Raw genomic sequence first — 20,680 nt, 5'->3', positions numbered from 1 at the left:
CATCTTTGCATGTCAGTTGAAATGCATTTCTTATATGCTCTATATGACCTTGTTTTTCTTGTTAGATTTATGTCAAGGTGGAGTTGTAAACATTTTTGCTTGTAACTGATTCGTGTAAAGTTTTATATTTTAATTTTTTATGGTGGTTTGTCTAAGTTCAGTCTGTTAGTTTCTGAGAATAAATTCTTATTCACATATAGTCATTTTCCTGAGCCCTCTATAGATGGCTACGTTTTCCACATCTCTGTCCTTTCTTCTCTCACTGTTTTATATTTTAAGTGAAATTTTTGTTTTATTAAATTTCATATGACCTGATGTGTGTACAACATTGTGTACGTCATTTTTTTAAATTTTATGTCTTTATACGCAATTGTATCCTCTTGCCATTTTCTTCCTACATTTTTGTAACTGGTTTTTGGATTGATGTGCTTATGTTTGTACTTTTATTAACACTGTTAACTTACTTTTTATAAAATTTGATGGTTTCTAACATTAACAGAGTATGTTACATCTATACACTATATGATCAAAATCATCTGGACATCTGGCTGAAAATGACTTACAAGTTCATGGCACTCACCATAGGTAATGCTGGAGTTCAATATGGTGTTCACCCACCCTCACCAACAGTGTCTCCTCAATAACAATTTAGCGAACATTGCTGTATATGGGCCTCTGCAGCAGGCACCTGGTTCATGCATCCATAATGACTGCTGTTCATAGGTAACAAAGGCTGAAATTTGCATGCCATTACCATAAATGGACGGACACTGAGAGGGGAAAGGTGGCCCTTTCAGATGAATCACGTTTTATGCTTCATCAGACACATGGCAAACACCTTGTGACAATTGTCAGAAAGGTCCAGGCTGGAAAAGGGAACATTATGGTGTGGAGAATGACCATATCCAACCCTACATGGAGTTTATTTTTCATAGGCACAATGACGTTCACCAGCAGAAAAATGCAACAAGCCACATAGCTCCCAGTATACACTAGCTGATCAAAAGTATCCAGACACCCCCAAAAACATACATTGTTCATATTACGTGCATTGTGCTGCCACCTACAGACAGGTACTCCATATCAGTGACCTCAGTAATCATTAGACACCATGAGAGAGCAGAATGGGGTGCTCTGCAGAACTCATGGACTTCGAATGTGGTCAGATGATTGGGTGTCACTTGTGTCATACGTCTGTATGTGAGATTTCTACACTCCTAAACTTTCCTTGGTCCACTGTTTCCAATGTGATAGTGAAGTGGAAACATGAAGGGACACATACAGCACAAAACTGTACAGGCTGACATCTATCCAGACCATCACACAGGAATCCCAACCTGCATCAGGATCCACTGCAAGTACTATAACAGGTAGGCAGGAGGTGAGAAAACTTGGATTTCATGGTTGAGCAGCTGCTCATAAGCCACACATTACACAGGTAAATGCCAAATGACGCATCTTTGGTGTAAGGAGCATTGGAAACTGAACAGTGAAAAAATGTTGTGTGAAGTGACGAATCACAGTACACAGTGTGCGTATGGTGAATGCCCGATGAACATCATCTGCCACCATGTGCAGTGTTAACAGTAAAATTTAGGGGCGGTGGTGCTATGGGGTGGTCGAGCTTTTCATGGAGAGGGCTTGCACCCCTTGTAGCTTTGCATGGCAGCATCACAGCACAGGCCTACAATGAAGTTTTAAGCACCTTCTTGTCTCCCACTATTGAAGAGCAATTCGGGGATGGCAACTGCATCCATCAACACAATCAAGCACCTGTTCATAATGCACAGCCTGTGGTGGAGTGGTTACACAATAATAGCATCTCTGTAATAGACTGGCCTGCACAGAGTCCTGACCTGAATTCTATAGAACACCTTTGGGATATTTTGGAATGCCGACTTTGTGCCAGGCCTCACTGACCGACATCAAGACCTCTCCTCAGTGCAGCACTCCACGAAGAATGGGCTGCCATTCCCCAAGAAACTTTCCAGCACCTGATTGAACATATGCCTGTGAGAGTGGAAATTGTCATCAAGGCTAAGGGTGGACTAACATCATATTAAATTCCAGTATTACCAATGGAGGGCACCACGAACTTGTAAGTCATTTTCAGCCAGGTGTCCGGATACTTTTGATCACATAGTGTACATGCACAGTTTGAAGAGCACCAGGATGAGTCTACTGTACTCCCCTGGCCACCTAACTCACTGGATTTAAACCCAGTTGAGAGTCTGTGGGACCACCTTGATCGGGCTGTTCACACCCTAGATCCTCAACTGAGAAACCTAGCACAGCTGGCTATGGAACTGGAGTCAGCATGACTTCACAGCCCTGTCAGTGCCCTCCAGAATCCTTTGACTCTTTCTGCATGTCTCAAAGCAGTCTGCAGAGCAAATGTGGTTATTCAGGCTTTTGACAGTTGGCTACATAAATGTGACTGGCCAGCATATAATCTGTATTTTTTTCAGAATGGGGGTAACTCACTTTCTTTCAGGTTTAAATATGAACATTATTGTGTTATTAATTTCAGATATTTTTGTATATTTCTCATGTTTACAAACACCGGGTGTCTGTGTAACCATGAACACTGACAAAAGTGTCTGGGAGACAGAACCACCTTTTGGACTATGAGAGAGGGTGGACTGTATGTACTGGATTTCAAAGGAAGGGCACTGTACTGAGACACTGAGTTAAAAAGAAAAGAAAATGAGAGAAAATTTTGCCGTTAAGAAATAAAGTTTAGGAAAAAGGACTCATTTGTTCATATTATTTTTTATATGTGTGTGAAAACAATGACCAGTGAAAGTTCCAATAATTATGCATTTATAATGTTCAAATAGCAGAAATGATTGAATTCTTTCTTCTGCTCTTATTGCACTTCTACTAATAATTATTATTTTTTTTATTTTTAAGTTAGTTATACACACTTGAGAATGAGCAGTATATGCCCAAATGTGTCCAACCATCATTAACATTATATTTCCTGCTAAGTCATTATTTTTATGATAATTGTTGATACACTAACTGCAATGATATATTTAATTTTGAGGAATAATTTTAAAAAAATTAATAATTGAACATATAAAGACATGCATGGAAAGATTTCGAATGATCTAATCAGTCATATTAGACATATTGACACCTACCAACAGAGAGCTAAGAATTCAGACTTTACAGCAACATACTTTAATTCACCTAAAAACAACTTCATTAAGATATAATTGTGGTCAAAGTTCACTCCCATCCAAAATTTCCACAGCCAATTTAGCCAGTGTGCTTGTTAGCTACCTGATTCTGCCACAATATTTTTGTTGCCTTGATTTTCCTGGACTAAATAACACCCTTTATTAATTAAAAAGTTATTAATTAATAATTTGCATACATTATCATAAATGATTAAAAGTCTAAAGATGGTGCCTCTGCTCATAAATGGATTATCCAAAACATAGGCATACAAATTGATTCCATGAACATTACACTTTATTAACCCACCACAACCAAATTACTGTCTTAACACACAGTGCATGCAAATTAGAAAAATCCAATGTAGCAGTTTTCCAAATGATTATGTAGTGTCGAAAATACTAAAATGTTCATAAGCTATCAGTAACAATGCTAAGCCCACACCAAAATTTTCAGTCCACAGCTGGTAATCATGCAAGTAGGAGCTATGTCAAAAGACCTGGATGAGCTTGTATATGATTATATCTTTGAGAATGTGCCACTTGCATTCTTACAGTAAACACCTTTGTAGAAACATGTAGTGTCTGTAACTTCTTTCAGTCATTCTGTAGATAACATTTATTCTAGTCACATAATTTTGTGATCATCATGAACATCTGTGCATTTGTGTTACGTATCTGGAATGCTGAATGCTAACAAACTGTGCACACTAGAACTGTTGTGGTGATATAATGTCAGACTTCAAGCATGAAAGTTCACTATATGAGTCAGTTTCATACTGTTTCATAGGATTGTGGAGATGCCTGCCTGTAAACAATGACATTATCCAAAAACTGGAACTGGTCATTGTGTCACATATAGTGACGATAAATAAGGGAAAAACCACATTAATTAAAAATTTTTTTTGTGTACATTATTAGGATACTTTCCATAACAACAGTCCTACAGCAAGTCAATAAACTTTCTTCAATGAGGCTCTGAGGGCAGAATAAGGGTTTGCAAGTAAGTCTTCCCACAAGTTTTGTGGTAAAAAGGTATATTGTGTAAAATGATAAAAATACAAAAAGATGACACAGTCAGTTACATCCAATATACATTCACTGTCAAATTTCTAATATTACCTTCACTTTCCCTTTATATTACCTGAAATCCTAAGCTATACATCTTGACTAACATTTCCATTGAGAAGAGAGCAACAAAGAAGAGATTGGTCCAGTCTGAAAATAAAAAATGACAAATGTTAGTAAAAGTAGAGATTAAAAGATGATTACAGCCTTAGGAATTTTTTTTTAGCACAATGATAGCAAGTAAAAGTATTTGTGAGAAGTATCATGCCTGGCCAAGGAGGAGCTCCCATGTTTTAAGAGAAGATTGGATCGGACTGTTTGGGGGAAGAGACCAAACAGCGAGGTCATCGGTCTCATCAGATTAGGGAAGGACAGAGTAGGAAATTTGCCTTGTCCTTTCAAAGGAACCATCCCGGCATTTTTCTGGAGTATGGCCGGACACGGGATTGAACCGTCGTCTTTATGAGAAGACATTTACATGTGATTAGTAAGACATGTTAGTTCCCATTCTTTGTTTATCCACAAATTCCTCAAGTCTACATACCTTAATTAACTGACATTATATTACCAAATTCTAGCATCCATGCCAAAATATTGGTATTTTAATATGAATACTAACATATCTGGATTGATATACAACAACAGACCCTCCCACAACATATACAGCCAACAATGATGAGGTGGAAGCTATTATAAAGTTAACAGCTTTATTAATCTTACTAACCTATTCACCCAGAAAGCTTTGTAATTTATATGAAGGGGACACTATAGCAAAGGGAAGAAACACAAAGTTTTGTAAGAATCAATCTTTAACTTTTACAATTACGCACTGTCAATGATCTGTTGAATTGTTTGAAATTGATATATTAGCTCTGAAACCACAAAAGATGTGGGGTTGAACAAAAGTATTTTATTCAAGGTAAGAAAAAGAAATGAAAAATGTTATACTAACCAAATACCATCTCCATAATCTGATTATCAGATATGTACATATGTGAATCAGATATAAAATACTATATAATTCTATTTATCCATGATCACAAAATTTCAGTGTGTTTCTCCCTTTATTAACAAGTTACCAGAACTTTACACATGTTGTTACAAAGCAAATGTTACTTTTCTTTTGTGATTTAAAGGTACTGCATAGAAATGGCAGATGAGAGTTTAAGCCTCATATTTCCCAAAGAAAATCAAATTTCTGTAACACTTTGCCAAATTGATTGGTTAACATACGACTGTCTGGGGCATATTACATTATGTGTAGCATTACTGAGGGAGCAATATGGTACTGTTGTTTGCCCACAGCATATTTTGTGAAAGAGTAATATGGTTTTTTTTTTTTTTTTTTTTTTGGGTGGAATACATTTTTCCTTCATTTTTATGGCACTATGTTATATTTATCTTTATTTTCTTTGACTTTACATGCTAAAATAATACAAACATAACACTGACACTATCATTGCTTCAGTCAGACTTGAATTGAACATTTTAAAGTCATAAATAATATTACCATGCAAATCGTAATTGTTTGCTGTTATTAATGATTATCTGATGTCTCTAAAGTGTAGCAAATAAAGCTATGACTGCTGAACTTTTTCTCTAAATCAGTATCTCAGTCTAGTTTCACTTTGCAGTTTTGTTTACTGGGTACTGCCACCATCTGTATATTTGCATTTCGTTATCGTATCACTTTTGCCACCTCAACATACACTGAAGGGCCAAAGAAACTGGTACAGCTGCCTAATATCGTGTAGGGCCCCTGTATGCACGCAGAAGTGCCACAACACGATGTTGCATGCACTTGTCTAATGTCTGAAGTAGTGCTGGAGGGAATTGACACCATGGATCCTGCAGGGCTGTCCATAAATCCATAAGAGTATGAGGGGTGGAGATTTCTTCTGAACAGCAGATTGCAAGAACTTCCAGATATGCTCAATAATGTTCATGTCTGGGGAGTTTGGTGGCTAGCAGAGGTGTTTAAGCTCGGAAGAGTGTTCCTGGAACCACTCTGTAGCAATTCTGGATATGAGGGGTGTCGCATTGTCCTGCTGGAATTACCTAAGTCCGTCGAAATGCACAATGGACATGAGTAGATACAGGTGATCAGACAGGATGCATACGTACATTTCAACTGCCATAGTCATATCTAAATGTATCAGGGGTCCAATATCAATCCAACGGAATGCACCCCACACCATTACAGAGCCTCCACCAGCTTGAACAGTCCCCTGCTGACATGCAGGGTCCACGCACTCATGAGGTTGTACCCATAAATGTCCATCCGCTCAATACAATTTGAAATGAGACTTGTCCAGCCAGGCAAAATGTTCCAGTCATCAACAGTCCAATGTCGGTGTTGATGGGCCCAGGTGAGGCGAATAGCTTTGTGTTGTACAGTCATCAATGGTACACAAGTGGGCCTTCAGTTCTGAAAGCCCATATCAATTATGTTTTGTTGAATGGTTCACATGCTGACACCTGTTAATGGCCCAGCATTGAAATCTGCAGCAATTTGTGGAAGGGTTGCACTTCTGTCATTGTTGAACAATTCTCTTCAGTTGTTGTTGGTCCCATTCTTGCAGGATCTTTTTCCGGCCACAGTAATGTCGGAGATTTGGTGTTTTACTTGAATCCTGATATTCATGGTAGACTCATCAAATGGTCATACGATAAAATCCCCACTTCACTGCTACGTCAGAGATGCTGTGTCCCATTGCTCATGCGCTGACAATTACACCACGTTCAAAATCACTTAAATCTTGATAACCAGCCATTGTAGCAGCAGTAACTGATCTAACAACTGGGCCAGACACTTGTTATCTTATATAGGTGTTGCCAACCGCAGCACCGTATTCTGCCTGTTTTACACATCTCTGTGTTTGAATACGCATGTCTATACCAGTTTCTTTGGCGCTTCAGTGTATATTCTCCAGGCAGTGCTATAAACATGAGCCTGACTGACCAGTTATCCCATGTATTACAAATTTCCTTCATTGTGGCACTGAAGAGAACAAGTTGTACACTTATTTCAGTTGCAACTATCTTTATTATCAAGAAATATTATTATCTTTACCAGAGTTGTCACACTATTATTATTATTATTATTATTATTATTATTATTATCACAAATACTAGTACCAACACATTCAACACAACAACAAACAACAGCTATCAATACCAAATCTTTGGTTATGTAAGAATACATTTATAAATATTACCTTGAAAATCATCAAGCCATTTAGGTTGATGATAATGTTCTGTAGCAAGAACAACCGTATTTAAGAACACCAGCATTATAATTAACCAGTAGAATGCTTGTGACTTCACAGCTTTTCTGCAAGCTCGTCTCAAACGACGATTCTGCCTGAAATTAATTTTATAAGGTATGTCACAATGAGGCACCAATTATTATGGCAGTGTAATAAAATTACAGTTAACTTATCAATGAAATTCATGATTTAAGACAAGTCCACAAATGAAATTATTCACTTAAAATTAATTGCCAGTACTTTCTGTCAACATAATTATTGCATGTTAAATTTCAAGCTTAGTTGTTTTTTTACCAAAATGTCTTCATAATTTGCTGATGTGAAACTTACACTTTAAGAGCCATGCCATTGTTATGCAATTAATCTATTTCGACAGCAAGCAATAAACACAGTACTTTCAGGTTTTGTAGTTAACATTCATCTGTTATACAAATTTTCTTAGTTACCGTCATGAACTGTCTGTCAAAGACAGAAAGCAATGAAAACTGTGAAACACACAATTCATGTGAGCTTCTCCACCATCATTGGGGGCATTTTACGTTAAAAATGCTTTTCATATTGGTATGCAGAATGACCTGGCAGCGAACAAGCAGTTGCCATAGGTAAATACATTATACCAGTACAAAACAGCATTTTAGTGACTGGAGAGTCACAGACAATGTACTGAAAAGGTTGTAGATTGAATGCTAGAGTGAAATGTGATTTTTATTATTACATCCCCTTTTTACTGAATAATGAAACATTCAGAACAGCCACTAAGTTGTTGGTGAAAGCAAGAAATGGAAGATCAGTATTTAACATTCCACCAATAAAGTTATTTGAGTATCAGTACTAACTCAGTTATATTAGGATCACTAATAAAAATGACCATAACTTCATTGTAGCAAACTCCTGGTATTCACGTAACACGATTTAGGGGAACCAGTGGAAACTTAAATGGAGAAGGCAGGCAAGGATCTGATGAAAGTTTATAGTAATTTATTTCCTGTGTCCAACAAGGAACATCAATAACAAAGTAATTACACATAACATAACATAACATAACTGGTCAGCATTTGTATCATCATTGACACATGCCTCACATAAATGCTGTGAGCCCATTTTAATTCTGATAATGACAAAGGGAGAGATAATCTGAGCTTAAGATTCACTGCAAATATTCTGTTACATGCTTTCACTGTAAAGGCTATTAACACATAAAATTGCAAGGAATAGGGTAGTATATAGTATTAACTTTTCAGAAATGCAGGAAAGTTCAAGTACTGGGGTCTCCAGATGTAAATTCAATATAAAATATAATTTGTGGCTTGGAAAAATAAACTGCACTGTGATATTCTTCACCAGCAACAGTCGCATATTCTGATATGCTATTCTTGAGAGCTGGAATTTGCTAATGACAACCAACTGATTGATCTCATAACAGTGTTCCAATTTTATGCCACTCCTGTATACCTGTTAGTGACAACGACAACACAGATTATCTTATTGCCTCAGTGATGTGTGTATTTTGTTCCAAGTACTATAATTATATTCATATATTCATTTGTTCTTTAACACATTCAGCATTATGCCCATATGATATACAGTCACGCACATAATATCCATGGGGATGGCACTCATATCCCATAAGGACCCAGCTTTTCCACTCACTGAAATGTGTTTTCCCCCATGCTATACAACTGCCCACTGCTGCAGTAGTTCATATTATGTCCACTAGATGCAGCAGGAGTCAACTTACAACATGGTGTACAAACATAAGAAACTAGGTATTGAAACTCTCATAAAGGACAGAAAGAACCTACCAACAGGCTTCAAAACAAGGAAGCTGAAGCAAAATTAAATTTTTAATGTATATTTCATATCCACAAAACATCAGGCAACCACCAAACAGATCTCTGTACGTCCAAAAGAAGGTTTTACAAGAACAATAAAACCAAACATTATCACAGATTATAACATGAAAAAGACTGGTGTAGACCGTGTCCATCAGCCTTACAGCTACTACACATTAGCAAGCAAAATGATGAAGTGGTAGAAAAAAATTTTCTTTCACATATTTCTACTTTCAACTGTGAAAGGTTTCATTTTTTTAAAGCTGAAATAACAATACTAATAGTATGAATATATACAATACATCATTTGTTTCTATTAAAAAAATCGTCAATGGAGTTGAAGGAGTTGGCCACTAGTAAGTCTTTCAGGCTCCTTTTAAACTGATCTTTATTTGTAGCTACATTTTTTATGTTTTCTGGCAAATTATTGAAGATGGGTGTTCCTGAGTAGTGGACCCCTTTTTGAACTAAAGTAAGCGCTTTTAAGTACTTGTGCAGATCATTTTTGTTCCTGGTATTGTATGTATGAACTGAGCTGTTTGCTGGAAAAAGAGATATATTATTTAGGACAAATTTCATTAAGGAGTAAATATACTGAGAGGCAGTAGTTAGTATACCCAGTTCTTTGAAGAGGTTTCTACAGGACGTCTGTGAATTTACTCCACAAATAATAAGTATTACACGCTTTTGGACTCTGAAAACTTTTGTTTGACTTGAAGAGAGAGCCCAAAATATTATACCATATGACATTATGGAATGAAAGTGGGCAAAGTATGCAAGCTTTTACATTTTTATGTCACCTATGTCTGCTAACACGCAAATTGCAAATACAGATTTGTTAAGGTGTTTCTGCAGTTCTGTGGTGTGCTCCTCCCAACTGAAATCAGTATCAAGTTGTAATCCAAGGAATTTAAGACTGTCAACCTCTTCTATCTGCTTTATACATATGCTGGGTGAAAACCTCTTGCAGGTTCTGAATTGCATATAGTGAGTCTTTTCAAAGATTAATATCAGTGAGTTGGCTTTAAACCATTTATTAATATCCAAGAAAATACCATTAGCAGATCTTTCTAGAACTACACTCGGCACACTATTTATTGCAATACTTGTATCATCTGTAAACAAAACGAACTCTGCTTCTTGCAGTGTAACTGATGAGAGATTGTTAATGTACACAAGAAGAAGCAATGGCCCTAAGATGGATCCGTATGGGACACCACATGTAATTTCTTCCCATTCTGATGATGACTGATGACTTAATTTGTTTCCTGTTAGCGAGGTATGACTTGAACCATTTTGCAGCACTGTCCGTGACACCATAGAATTCTAATTTATTTAAAAGGATGTTGTGGTTCACACAATCAAATGCCTTTGACAAATCACAGAAAATACCTGCTGCTTGTAATTTGTTATTTAATGAATTAAGTATATTTTCACTGTAGGTGTAAATAGCCTTCTCGATATCAGAACCCTTCAGAAATCCAAACTGTGTTCGTGATAATATGTTATTTGTGGTCAGATGGTTGAGAAGCTGCCTGTGCATTATTTTTTCTAAAACTTTTGAGAAAGCTGGCAAAAGCGAAATCAGTCTGTAGTTTGATGGTATCTCTTTATCCCCTTTCTTGAATAGAGGCTTAACATCTGTATATTTTAGCCAGTCGGGAAATGTCCCAGTTAGAATTGACTGGTTACACAAGTAACTTAGAATTGTACTAAACTCACAAGAACATGCCATAATTACCTTTGTTGATATTTCATCGTAACCACTAGAATGCTTTGTTTTTAAAGATTTTATTGTGGAAGTTATTTCTTTTGATGAAGTGAGTGACATATTCAGGTACCTGAAGCTATTTGTAAAGGCTAGTTTCAGATATTCAAGGGCATTATTTACCTATCCTGACAATTCCATTCTATCAGTAACGGATATAAAGTACTTGTTAAATAGATTTGCCACACTATGCCCATCAGTTACTAATGTGTCATCTGCCCATAATGCTATTTACTCCTGTTCCTTTCTGGTTCTACCAGTCTCCTCTTTCACTATATCCCATATTGTTTTTATTTTGTTCCCTGTCATTGCTATCTTCTTCTCGTAGTGCATTTGTATAGATGTCTGAATTACTTTTTTAAATATTTTACAGTAGTCCTTGTATTTAGCTAAATCATCAGCATTGGAGCTATTCTTGGTTGACGGATACATTTTCCTTTTTGTCTTACAGGAAATCTTTATTCCTTGTGTAATCCATGGTTTTATTATAGACTTCTGTTTAATTTGAGTAACTTTTAGAGGAAAACAGTTTTCAAACATGGTACTGACATTGTTCATGAATGTCTTATATTTTTCATTTGTGTCATGAGCACTATAAACATCTTTCCAGTTCATATCTTTTAGCAGTTTTCCAAAACACTCAATTTTTAGTTGATTGACTACCCTCCTGTACTCAGATTTAGCAGTCTTGATAATCTGCTTAGAATTTACATCTAAAACAAGGAGCTGCATGTCATGATCTGATAGTCCATTTATAACAGGTTTTATTATATGATTTAGTTCCTTTGATTTGTCTATAAAAATGTTATCAATGGCTGTCCTTGAGGATTTAGTGATTCTACTTGGAAAGTTTACAGTGTGAGTTAGATTCAAAGACAACATTACTAACTGCAGTAAATGTTTACTGGAAGATTGCATTAGAAAATCTGTATTAAAGTCACCAGCAATCAAAATTTCTTTGTTTCTTTCTGTTAAATAACCCAAAAGAGCTTCTAGATGATTTATGAATAGATTATAATTTCCTGCAGGTGCTCAGTAAATAGTTACTATTGTATAGGATATGTTATGAAACTCTATTTCTGTTGCACATGCTTCTAGGTGCTGCTCTAAACAGAATTTATTAATGTCAATGTTCTTGAATTTATGATAGTTTTTAATAAATGTGGCAACTCCTCCTCCATCCATATCTACTCTGCAGAAGTAGGAGGCTAGCTTAAATCCTGAAATGTCTAAGATATCTATACCAGTGGTCACTTGATGTTCAGAGAGGCAGATTATGTCAATTTGGTTAGATGAATTCATTTCATCAATACAAATGAGTAGTTCATCAACTTTATTTCTGAGTCCTGGAATGTTCTGTTGTAATAATGATAACTGATACTGAATACTAATGGGATTACAACTGCTTTGGCGAAGATTAAATGGCAGTTTCTGATTACTTTCTGTTAAACATTGTTTAAATGGAGGCTGTATGCTAAAATTTGACTCCTGTTCATCTGTTTTCTCAAACTGAGTGTGCCTGCCAATCTCTCTTAAAACTCGTTTTCTTTCCCCCTTTTGTTGTTGTTGTGGTGTTCAGTCCTGAGACTGGTTTGATGCAGCTCTCCATACTATTCTATCCTGTGCAAGCTTTTTCATCTCCCAGTACCTACTGCAACCTAAATCCTTCTGAATCTGCTTAGTGTATTCATCTCTTGGTCTCCCTCTATGATTTTTACCCTCCACGCTGCCCTCCAATACTAAATTGGTGATCCCTTCATGCCTCAGAACATGTCCTACCAACCGATCCCTTCTTCTGGTCAAGTTGTGCCACAAACTTCTCTTCTCCCCAATCCTATTCAATACTTCCTCATTAGTTATGTGATCTACCCATCTAATCTTCAGCATTCTTCTGTAGTACCACATTTCGAAAGCTTCTATTCTCTTCTTGTCCAAACTATTTATCGTCCATGTTTCACTTCCATACATGGCTACACTCCATACGAATACTTTCAGAAATGACTTCCTGACACTTAAATCAATACTGGATGTTAACAAATTTCTCTTCTTCAGAAACGCTTTCCTTGCCATTGCCAGCCTACATTTTATATCCTCTCTACTTCGACCATCATCAGTTATTTTGCTCCCCAAATAGCAAAACTCCTTTACTACTTTAAGTGCCTCATTTCCTAATCTAATTCCCTCAGCATCACCTGACTTAATTAGACTACTTTCCCCCTTCCATATTCTAAAAAAGGCATCCCTCTGACACCTGTGACCACTGGTATTTTACCACTTGTGACAGTGTCCCCCCTTACGTTTTCTGCAATCAACCCAGACAGTTTTCCCTTCCCTTTCCTATTGAGGTGAAGGCCATGCCTAGTGTAGTCCCACCTATCGATAGCATCCACAGGAATCAAACCAGCCACTCCAACTCCAAGTTCACCCTCTCAATGAAAGAGTTCAAATGAGGCCGATCATGGCGCCTCAACACAGACACAAATCCCACACTTGTATGATTCGTTGCTGATGCTATTTTCACCAGGTCACTCTCTATGGAATATTCAGAGAGTCTGTCAATGCCATTTCCCGGACCACCCACTATAACCACGGCATCCTCGTTTGTGAAATCCTTGCATAAGCAACCTACATCCTCTGTTACCTGACCCAGATCTGCACTAGGCTTGAAAAAGTTTATGACCTGGTACTCTGGACCTAGATTTTTCTGCAGTAGTTGGCCAACACCTCTACCATGGGAACTACCTAACAACAGAACTTTCTTTTTCTTTACAAATTTCCCTACCTTTTTCAAGTCCTTGAAAGATTGTTGGGCCCTTTCTACAGCTTCGGCTACATATCAGCTATTTATCTCTAGGGAAATTTATAAGAAAAGTTGGCACAGATTTGGTAGCTGCAGGAGGAGACATTCAATCATCAGAACTAACACCAGCCACTAGCCTATATAGAAATTTTGGTCACAGGTTTTTAGAAAAGGTGCCAGCCACTGAAAACAAAGTAAACACCACATGCTACTGTACAGTTTGCTGTGAAATAGAAAGAAAGAGACTGACAAGCAGATAAAGAAAGAAAGCAGATTGTGTTGCAAAAACTGCAATGTTGGACATTGTGTACTACAATGTTTTCATGTTTACCATTTGGAAGTAAATTATGTATAAATTAGATATAATCATTTTTTTTATAAAATATGAAATAAATATGTACTTGTGATTTTTTGTTTTTATTTCCACTTGAAATCTTTGTGAGCAAATGCAAAACTTTTTCTGGGGGGAGAGATTTTTTATGTTCTTTTAATGCTAATATATCAGTATTGATGCATACATATTCATAAGCAAGCATATTTCCTAATCTATGAAGTATGGTTTTAAAATGGTGCTACATGTGTACCTCTAAGATGCTTGACTACTGTGTAATTAGTCTTTAAATTTGCCAGAAAATTGACAATTCACCTACACATTCGAAGAGGACAGACAGTGGTGGTGAATGTGTTAATTCATTCATATACACATTCATACACTGTGTTCTGTAAATTACAGCAAGAAAGAGAGCTTTTCAGGATGTGGAACGAGTGAAGCTATAAACTAAGAGGCAGAAGCATCCACTGAAGGCAACTTCTCAACTTCTCTAAAGTGTGCTAAACATCAATTGTGACTTGTGCTAATTCACCCAACCTGTAACTGTGGGAATTACTTCTAGATTGCTTTATATATGTATATCAGCATAAAGATTGCTACTCAGATAAAAATAACAGCTGAATAGTGGAAGAGGAGAAGCCATGGCATTCTCAAACATTTCAACCAAAGCATTTACATCACTTTACATAGAACACTATCAGCTGCCTATATGATGGCAAAGTTTAGGTCTACATCTACATCTACATCTACATGATTACTCTGCAATTCACATTTAAGTGTTTGGCAGAGGGTTCATCGAACCACAATCATACTATCTCTCTACCATTCCACTGCCGAACAGCGCGCGGGAAAAACGAACACCTAAAACTTTCTGTTCGAGCTCTGATTCCTCTTATTTTATTTTGATGATCATTCCTACCTATGTAGGTTGGGCTCAACAAAATATTTTCGCATTCGGAAGAGAAAGTTGGTGACTGAAATTTCGTAAATAGATCTCGCCGCGACGAAAAACGTCTTCGCTTTAATGACTTCCATCCCAACTCGCGTATCATATATGCCACACTCTCTCCCCTATTACGTGATAATACAAAACGAGCTGCCCTTTTTTGCACCCTTTCAATGTCCTCCGTCAATCCCACCTGATAAGGATCCCATACCGCGCAGCAATATTCTAACAGAGGACGAACGAGTGTTGTGTAAGCTGTCTCTTTAGTGGACTTGTTGCATCTTCTAAGTGTCCTGCCAATGAAACGCAATCTTTTGCTCGCCTTCCCCACAATATTATCTATGTGGTATTTCCAACTGAAGTTGTTCATAATTTTAACACCCAGGTACTTAGTTGAATTGACAGCCTTGAGAATTGTACTATTTATCGAGTAATCGAATTCCAACGGATTTCTTTTGGAACTCATGCGGATCACCTCACACTTTTCGTTATTTAGCGTCAACTGCCACCTGCCACACCATACAGCAATCTTTTCTAAATTGCTTTGCAACTGATACTGGTCTTCAGATGACCTTACTAGATGGTAAATTACAGCATCATCTGCAAACAACCTCAGAGAACTCCTCAGATTGTCACCCAGGTCATTTATATAGATCAGGAACAGCAGAGGTCCCAGGATGCTTCCCTGGGGAACACCTGATATCAATTCAGTTTTACTCGATGATTTGCCGTCTATTACTACGAACTGCGGCCTTCCTGACAGGAAATCACGAATCCAGTCGCACAACTGAGATGATACCCCATAGGCCCACAGCTTGATTAGAAGTCACTTATGAGGAACGGTGTCAAAAGCTTTTCGAGAATCTAGAAATACGGAATCAACTTGAGATCCCCTGTCGATTGCGGCCATTACTTTGTGCGAATAAAAAGCTAGCTGCGTTGCACAAGAACGATGTTTTGTGAAACTTTGCTGATTGCGTATCAATAGATCGTTCCCTTTGAGGTGATTCATAATGTTTGAATACAGTATATGCTCCAAAACCCTACCGCAAACCGACGTCAATGATATAGGTCTGTAGTTCAATGGATTACTCCTACTACCCTTTTTAAACACTGGTGCAACCTGTGCAATTTTCCAATCTGTAGGTATTGATCTATCGGTGAGCGAGCGGATGCATATGATTGCTAAGTAGGGAGCTATTGTATCAGTGTAATCTGAGAGGAACCTAATCGGTATACAATCTGGACCTGAAGACATGCCCGTATCAAGTGATTTGAGTTGCTTTGCAACCCCCAAGGTATCTACTTCTAAGAAACTCATGCTAGCAGCTGTTCGTGTTTTAAACAACATTAGATTGATGAAGAATTTACACATCTGAGACAAGATACTCTCATGGAATATGGAAGGAATGGCTAATTAGCTACTTATTTACTTAGTTTTTGAATATCAGTGGATTATCAATTTCCTTCCTGATGTCTGCTACCAGCATGCAACTTACAGACTTCTGCACCAGCTTATAAAACAGCAATGTTAATCCTAAGAGAGTTATGCATAATTTGTATATTATTTTTGTACCTACACTGTCTAATCACATTAATGTGACCACTGCCTATGTATGACGTCAAAGTGCAATAACCACTTACAGACGGGAGGCGTAAGCACTAGCTGTGGAGGGCATATGAAGTGTGTTTGGGGGATGCAGAAATCGGTGCATACATTGTTGTAATGCAGACCTCCAAAATAAAACAATCACTGGCTTTAGGCCAAAGAAGGAAGCATTCCTTAATTGCTAAGTTTGTAAACTGTTTGCATGCCACCGTGATTAATGTATACAATGTATGGCAAAATTGTGCTATCCAAAACTGGCAGTGAGCCAATTGTCCTGCACCACAGTCCATAGATGAAAGGACTCAACAATAGCTGTGGAGATGTGTACAGGAAAATACATGTGCCACTGTTCAGCAAATGATTGCCCAGATGGACATAGGAGCTACCAACAGTGTCTCCTCAATGACCGTTCTGCAAATGTTGCTGCATATGGGCCTCTCCGCCTGGTCCACACACCCATGGTGACTGCTGTCCAGCAGTGATGAATGCTTGAATTTGCATGCCAGTACCACAATTGGATGACTACTGAGTGGCAAGAGGTGGTCTTTTCTGATGAATCATGTTTTATGCTCCATCGGACAGATGACCACTGGTGTGATGGTCCTGCAACAATCGTCAGAAGGGTTCAAGCCAGAGAAGGGAGCACTATGGTCTGGGAAGTGTTCTTTTGGCATTCCCTGAGTGATTTCATCATTCTGAAAAACACAATGGATCAATGCAAATATTCACCTGTCCTTGGAGACCAAGTTAAGCCCTACATGCAGTCTGTTTCTTCTTGGCACAATGGCATCTACTAGCAGGAAAATGCAACATATCACACAGCTCACAGTGTATAGGCATGGTTTGAAGAGCACCAGGATGAGTTTACCACACTCCCCTTGCCACCAACTTCCCAAGACACAAAACCAATTGAAAATCTGTGGGACAACATTGATTGGACTATTCACAACATGGATCCTCTGTCGAGAAATGTAACATAGCTGGCCAAAGCACAGGAGTTGGCATGGCTCCACATCCCTGTCTGTACCTTCCAGAACATCACAGACTCTCTTCCTCCATGTCTTGCAGTGCTCTGTGCTGCAAAAGATAGTTATTCAGGCTTCTGACAGATGGTCACATTAATGTAACTGGACAGTGTAATATTATGGCTGTGAACTGTAAAGTTCATTCTACATTCAGTCAACCCCAAATACCACCAGGCAGCCCTCAACTCCTCAATATTATTGACACAATAATATTGCATCAAATATTGTGTGGAAGCATGAGGCTAGGAATGGCATAATAATATTACTCTATCATTATGACCAGGAAGCATCAGTTATAGCTCTGCATTTATAGCGAACATGGTGGTGCCTGATCATATGGACCTCTCATGCATTGTGATTTAGCGTCTTGCCTTGAAAAATACTAGCAAAAATTATGCAGAACATGGGAAACGTGTCTGAACAGCTTCCAGTGAACATTTTGATTGATCAGAGGCTCATTCATGGTGAATTACACAAACAATAATTATTAACCTATAACTTACAGAGACTGTGTGTAGCCTAACAACAGTATTACTGTAAAAAGAGAGAATAAATGGCTCTGAGCACTATGGGACTTAACTTCTGAGGTCATCAGTCCAGAGAGAATAATTTTTACAGTCATTTATTAGATATAAAACTTCTAATCTTAAATAACAAAACATTTTGGCCACTTACTTTCTTGCTCAGACTGTCATATTATCATTAAGAAATTCTTGTAAGGAATAATAACATTTCTGTGCTAACAATTGTCATAGATTTTCCTTTACTTGTCCCATCTCTACATGCCTAGGAATTTCAACCAATGACCCTTATGTAATTCTTGGACAGTGATCTCTACTTTTGGTATCCTTAAATCATTTCTATTTGTTTGCAGTTCCATAATATAAGACTATAATATTAACAGTTAAGCTGCTTGCTGTGAACTAGTTTCTGTTCAACACTTTGATTCTTCCACTACTGGAAAGAAATATATGTATTGCCTTGTTTTGTTTCAGGGCACATCGGCAGATAAAAAGTAAAACATGTGTCATTTGCTGAAACGGCTAATAAATCAGATGGCAAACCCAAGCTTGAATACAAATTGGTAAAAAAAGGGCATTCCAGCAGGAAGTGGTGAACAGTTAAAATTTGGGCGTAATGTCTACAAAGTGGTGGGGCAGCGCCGCTAAGCAAATCAGCTAATGATGATGGCTAAAAAGGCAGTGCCCAATATACAGCCTCGTGGCGGGAGGACTGAGAAGAGGTCATCCAAGATGCCGGGAGAGGTTTAATAAGCTGAAGCTTTTTCCCATGAAGGGAGAACCATTGGCGATGCCAAAGGGACACCACCTCCTGACAGACGGCAATGCAGAGATCATTGGAGGGAATAGAGGTATTCGTGGGCTGAGGTACAAGGACTGCAGCCTCGGCAGCAGTGTCAGCAGCCTCATTTCCTGGCATACCAACATGACCAGGGACCCACAGAAACATGACATTGGCTCCACCAAGAGTGAGCAAGTGACAGTTTTCCTGGAGCTGCTGCACTAAGGGATGAGCAGTGTACAACGCACAGAAACTTTGGAGGGCACTGAGTGAGTCTGTGCAGAGGACACAATTGGGAAGGCTGTGTCGCTGGATGTACTCCGTGGCCTGATACAAGGTGAAAAGCTCAGCTGCAAATACTGAGGAGTGTGCCAGAAGCTGATATTAAAAGACACGGGTGCCAATGACGAAGGCACATGCGACCCCACGGTCAATCCGAGAGCCAGCAGTGTATACAAAGGTACTATCGCTAAGTTCCATGTGAAGGTCATGAAGCTGAAGGCGATAGAGTGAGGCTGGAGCAGTGTCCTTACAAAGTGAATGAAGGCCAATGTCAACATTGGCCCACTTCATGAACCCTAGGTAGTGAAGGGTTCACACCCACTGGGAAAGTTGCAGGTAGCGTGAAGTTAAGCTGCCATAGCAAGTGGCGAAAGTGGACTCCAGGAGGTAACAGAGAAGAGGGACGAGCCTTATACTAACGATCTAAGGAATCATAAAAGAAGGAGGCATAGGAGGGGTGGCCATGCATGGCAGAAAAAGGGCATGCATACCTGTTGAGGTGAAAGTAATGGCAGTAGGACATTGGTAGTTCAGAAGATTCAGCATACAGACTCTCAACTGGGCTGGTGTAAAAGGTGACCATGGCCAAACAGATGCCATGATGAAGGATAGTGTTGAGACAGTGTAAAAGGGATGGGCGTGCAGACGCATAAACAAGGCACCCATAGTCGAGTTTTGAACGGACAAGGATGAACTGAGAGCATGATCTAGCTCCCTCATAGTGAAGGTGGCATTGTAGCACTTATGAATTGGAGAAGAGAAGGTCATCTCCCGAGCCTCCTCCACTCGTTCCCCGTGGATGAAGGCAGGGTGATAGTGGGAAGAGCTTGAAACTTCCACAAAATGGCGGCCCAGGGTAATGGAGATAGAAACAGGATCCACAATGACATCAGCACCTACTGTCAGGCCAGATATGGGAGAATGGATCTCAGTTCCCGAGAGCCATCAGAGGTTGGCCCACACAACAGAGGAAGGTGTGGAATTGTTAAAAGAACTAGTGAATGAAATCCAAATAGCTCTTTTGCTATCCCGAAGAACTCAACGACACTTTGCATGCATCTGTTTATAATGAATTCAGTTTTCAAGTGTAGGGTGGCAGTTAAAAATGTGGAGATTATGTCTCTGTGCGCGAACTGCATTGCAGCATGCCTCAGTCCACTAAGGGACTTGGACACAATGTGGTAAAGAGGAAGTGCAAGGAATGGAACATTCTGCAGCAGTTGGTGAGACAGTCCACCTGGTCATCACAACTGAGGAAATCTTGTT

At 38.5% G+C, this 20,680-nt stretch overlaps 1 protein-coding gene across 1 annotated transcript in view; it reads right to left on the bottom strand.

Annotated features, from left to right (window-relative positions):
• LOC124721524 (muscle calcium channel subunit alpha-1-like) overlaps positions 1–20,680 on the bottom strand; it is an 857,532-nt gene that overhangs the window by 379,338 nt on the left and 457,514 nt on the right. The window contains exons 11-12 of the mRNA XM_047246542.1: positions 7,469–7,614; positions 4,327–4,400 (exon numbers count right to left, since the gene is read on the bottom strand). Of these exons, the coding sequence (XP_047102498.1) occupies positions 4,327–4,400; positions 7,469–7,614 (220 nt within the window). The remainder of the gene's footprint in view (positions 1–4,326; positions 4,401–7,468; positions 7,615–20,680) is intronic.

The sequence above is a fragment of the Schistocerca piceifrons genome, chromosome X (assembly GCF_021461385.2).
Source record: "Schistocerca piceifrons isolate TAMUIC-IGC-003096 chromosome X, iqSchPice1.1, whole genome shotgun sequence".
NCBI lineage: Eukaryota > Metazoa > Arthropoda > Insecta > Orthoptera > Acrididae > Schistocerca > Schistocerca piceifrons.
Note: the sequence above shows the minus strand (reverse complement) of the source record. Positions and strands in the feature narration are given on the sequence as shown.